Source organism: Scardinius erythrophthalmus (assembly GCF_964197995.2).
Source record: "Scardinius erythrophthalmus genome assembly, chromosome: 23".
Lineage (NCBI taxonomy): Eukaryota > Metazoa > Chordata > Actinopteri > Cypriniformes > Leuciscidae > Scardinius > Scardinius erythrophthalmus.
The window spans coordinates 32,238,451-32,242,504 of NC_138243.1; the positions used below are offsets into that span (position 1 = coordinate 32,238,451).

The 4,054-nt window shown below is 46.0% G+C and overlaps 1 protein-coding gene across 1 annotated transcript in view; it reads left to right on the top strand.

The window, feature by feature from the left end:
* Nucleotides 1-3,799, top strand: part of kcnj6 (potassium inwardly rectifying channel subfamily J member 6) — a 26,476-nt gene extending 22,677 nt beyond the window's left edge. The window contains exon 3 of the mRNA XM_081353857.1: nt 2,921-3,799. Within this exon, the coding sequence (XP_081209983.1) occupies nt 2,921-3,210 (290 nt within the window). The 3' untranslated portion in view covers nt 3,211-3,799. The remainder of the gene's footprint in view (nt 1-2,920) is intronic.
* The last annotated feature ends 255 nt before the right edge of the window (nt 3,800-4,054 follow it).

Genomic DNA, 4,054 nt, shown 5'->3' on the forward strand with positions numbered 1-4,054 from the left:
ATTAGTGAGTATGTGTGAGTGTGTGTGAGTATTAGTGAGTATGTGTGAGCGTGTGTGAGTATTAGTGAGTGTGTGAGCGTGTGTGAGTATTAGTGAGTATGTGTGAGTGTGTGTGAGTATTAGTGAGTATGTGTGAGCGTGTGTGAGTATTAGTGAGTGTGTGAGCGTGTGTGAGTAGTAGTGAGTATGTGTGAGTGTGTGTGAGTATTAGTGAGTGTGTGAGCGTGTGTGAGTATTAGTGAGTATGTGTGAGTGTGTGTGAGTATTAGTGAGTGTGTGTGAGTGTGTGTGTGTGAGCATTAGTGAGCATTTGTGAGTGTGTGTGAGTATTCGTAAGTATGTGTGAGTGTGTGAGCATTAGTGAGCATTTGTGAGTGTGTGTGAGTATTAGTGAGTAAGTGTGAGTGTGTGTGTGTGTGAGTATTAGTGAGTATATTTGAGTGTGTGTGAGTATTAGTGAGTATGTGTGAGTGTGTGTGAGTATTAGTGAGTATTTGTGAGTGTGTGTGATTATTAGTGAGTATGTGTGAGCGTGTGTGAGTATTAGTGAGTGTGTGTGAGTGTGTGTGAGTATGTGTGAGCGTGTGTGAGTATTAGTGCATCAGTAATCATGCCACCGGCCTCGTGCCGCTCTCTCACGGCCTTGGCCTCGTCCTGCTCGCCACAGTGAGCATTAGTGAGCATGTGTGAGTGTGTGTGAGCGTGTGCGATTTTGTGCCAGCATTAGTGAACATGTGAGTGTATGTAAGCATTTTTGAGAGTCCGAGCATTAGTGGGTATTTGTGAGCATCTGAGATTGTGTGTGAGCATTCATGAGAGTGTCTGAGGGTCTGTGAGTGTGCAAGTGTTTGTGTGTGTGTGTGTGTGTGTGTGTGTGTGTGTGTGTGTGTGTGTGTGTGTGTGTGTGTGTGTGTGTGTGTGTGTGTGTGTGTGTGTGAGAGAGAGAGAGAGCTCACCAAAAGGCCGCAGTGAGGGTTTGTGATTGTGTGTTTTTGAGTGTGTTTGTGTGTGTGTGTGTGTGTGTGTGTGTGTGTGTGTGTGTGTGTGTGTGTGTCTGTGTCTGTGTCTGTGTGTGTGTGTACTTGTACAACTATCTTTGTGAGGACCAGTTTGAGTTTTAGACCATTGGGGGCAGAGAGGACAGAGAGAGTAACGGACATGTTGGCCGGTCCTCACTTTCTGAAACCCCTTTAAAGGCTGTTTGAGGGTCAAGACTTGGTTTTAGGGATAAGGTTATAATGAGGTCAAGGGTCGGTTTAGGGTCAGGGGTCGGGTTAGGCAATTAGTTGTGATGGGTAAGGTTAGGGTAAGCGGCAAGAGATTGCATTGTGTCAATGAATGTCCTCATAAAGATAGATGTACAAGAATGTGTGTGTGTGTCTGTGTGTGTGTGTGTGTGTCTGTGTGAGTGAGTGTGTGTGTGAGAGAGCTCATCAAAAGGCCGCAGTGAGGGTGTGTGTGTGAGCTCTGGCTGTTGTCTGCTGATAACACTGAACACACACCTGTCACACCAGCGGAGGACGGAAGGATTTGGCTTAAACTTTATCTCACAGCAGAAGAATGAAACTTCTCTAGCAAACCCGCGGCTCTCGCTGACGGAGTGTGTGTGTGTGTTCATGATAATGCGCTGAAGAGAGTCTAATGCAGTGGAGCTCATGAAACACGTCGTGATGAAGCTCCTGCGCTGATTCTGAGACCCGCGTTATATAAGTGTGTGTGTGTTTCCTCTGCGCTGCGTGTGTGTGTATGTTTCTGAGCGCTCACAGATGTGACACTCTTGCAGTGTTTGGGGACGGTGACCTTTGAACCCCTGCAGCCAACACTCGACTGGTTTAGCATTCTGAACGCACGTGTGTGTGTGGAGGTTCTCAGCATGGACACACACTGTTGTTCTGTCTGAAGCTTCACGTCATTGATTCATGCGACAGACTCTCGACACACACTCAGAGAACAACAGCTTCTGTTGGGAATCTTCTATCAGGCGCTTCATATAGTCACACGTGACCTTTCAACGTGATAATGTAATGTGTGTCGCATCACAGCCAGTGCAAGACCAGCATTAGTGGTTTAAAGTATATAAATGTTTATTTTGTTCTAAAATGTCCGCTGGTTTGTCTAGACGAGACTCTTATTCCTCGGTTGGATCGTGTCGAGACTTTGAAGCTGCACTGAAACTCACATCTGGACCTTCAACCTGTTGGACCCCATTGAAGACACTATATGGAGAAATCCTGGAATGTGTTCTTCAAAAACCTTCATTTCTTTTCGAAAGAAAGAAAGACATGAACATCTTGGATGACGAGGAGGAGAAAAAAATCATCAGGACATTTAAATTCTGAAGTGAACTAATCCTTTAAAGGGATAGTTCACCGAAAAATAAAAATTAGCCCATGATTTACTCACCCTCAAGTCATCCTAGGTGTATATGACATTCTTCTGTCAGACGAACACAATCAGAGTTATATTAAAAAATGTCCTGGCTCTTCCAAGCTTTATAATGGCAGTGAATGGCCGTTTCTGTTTTGAAGTCCATAAAAGTGCATCTGTCCATCATAAAAGTGCATCTGTCCATCATAAAAGTGCATCTGTCCATCATAAAAGTGCATCTATCCATCATTAAAGTTCATCTATCCATCATAAAAGTGCATCTGTCCATCATTAAAGTTCATCTATCCATCATAAAAGTGCATCTATCCATCATTAAAGTGCATCTATCATCATAAAAGTGCATCTATCCATCATAAAAGTGCATCTGTCCATCATAAAAGTGCAACTGTCCATCATTAAAGTTCATCTGTCCATCATAAAAGTGCATCTATCCATGAATATTGGGTGAAGTATCCCTTTAAGATCCTCAGATGGTTCCTCACCTTTGTGCTTCTGTGTGTGTGTGTGTGTGTGTATGTGTGTGTTTCCTCAGGAATGACGTGCCAGGCGCGCAGCTCGTACGTGGCGAGTGAGATAAAGTGGGGCTATCGCTTCACGCCGGTCCTGACGCTGGAGGACGGCTTCTACGAGGTGGACTACAACAGTTTCCACGAGATCTACGAGACCAGCACTCCCAGTTGCAGCGCGCGCGAGCTAGCGGAGATGACCGCGCGCTCCCGTCTGCCGCTCAGCTGGTCAGTCGCTAGCAAACTGAGTCAACTCGACGAGCCCAGCGAGAGGAACGGGGACCTGGCCAACATGGAGAACGAGTCGAAAGTGTAGGAGCACACGGGAATCTCTCCTCGCCTCTGAGAGCAGGACGTTTGGCTGAGGTCAGAGGTCAGAGGTCAGGGGTCAGAGGTCAGCTCAGGAACGCACCCCGAGGACACGGATCTCGCGCGGGGCGACTGCATGGTTCCCGAAACCTCTTTTTCTTAAAGATATAAGAAATGATATTTTCAGATTTGTAATTCAAAGATTAAAAACCTATATATGTATATGAATATATATAGATCTATTCTAGGGCATTTGTATTTTTTGTATATATCTGTTTTTGGTTTGAGATGTGCGGTTGTTTGATACGACACGTCTGCGACAGACATATTTATCCACGCATGTTCGAAACGATCCCTGACTCTGATGTACAGAATATGAATATGAAGAACTGTAGGCTACAATAGTGGAGATCTCGCGCGTGTGTGTGTGTGTGTGTGCTCCATTAACCTTCCGTACCGTCGTCAGGCCATGATCTTTCTCTCTTTGCTCTTCCTTTAATTCATAATCATAACTGGATTTGAGCTTCAAACGGACCTGAGATTCTCAGTTTCAGCCCGGTAACCGTGAGTGTGAGCCCGGTAACCGTGAGTTTGAGGGTAACCGTGAGTTTGAGCTCGGTAACCGTGAGTTTGAGCCTGGTAATCCTGAGCCCGGTAACCGTGAGTGTGAGCTCGGTAACCGTGAGTTTGAGGGTAACCGTGAGTTTGAGCTCGGTAACCGTGAGTTTGAGGGTAACCGTGAGTTTGAGCTCGGTAACCGTGAGTGTGAGCTCGGTAACCGTGAGTGTGAGCTCGGTAACCGTGAGTTTGAGCCCGGTAATCCTGAGCCCGGTAACCGTGAGTGTGAGCTC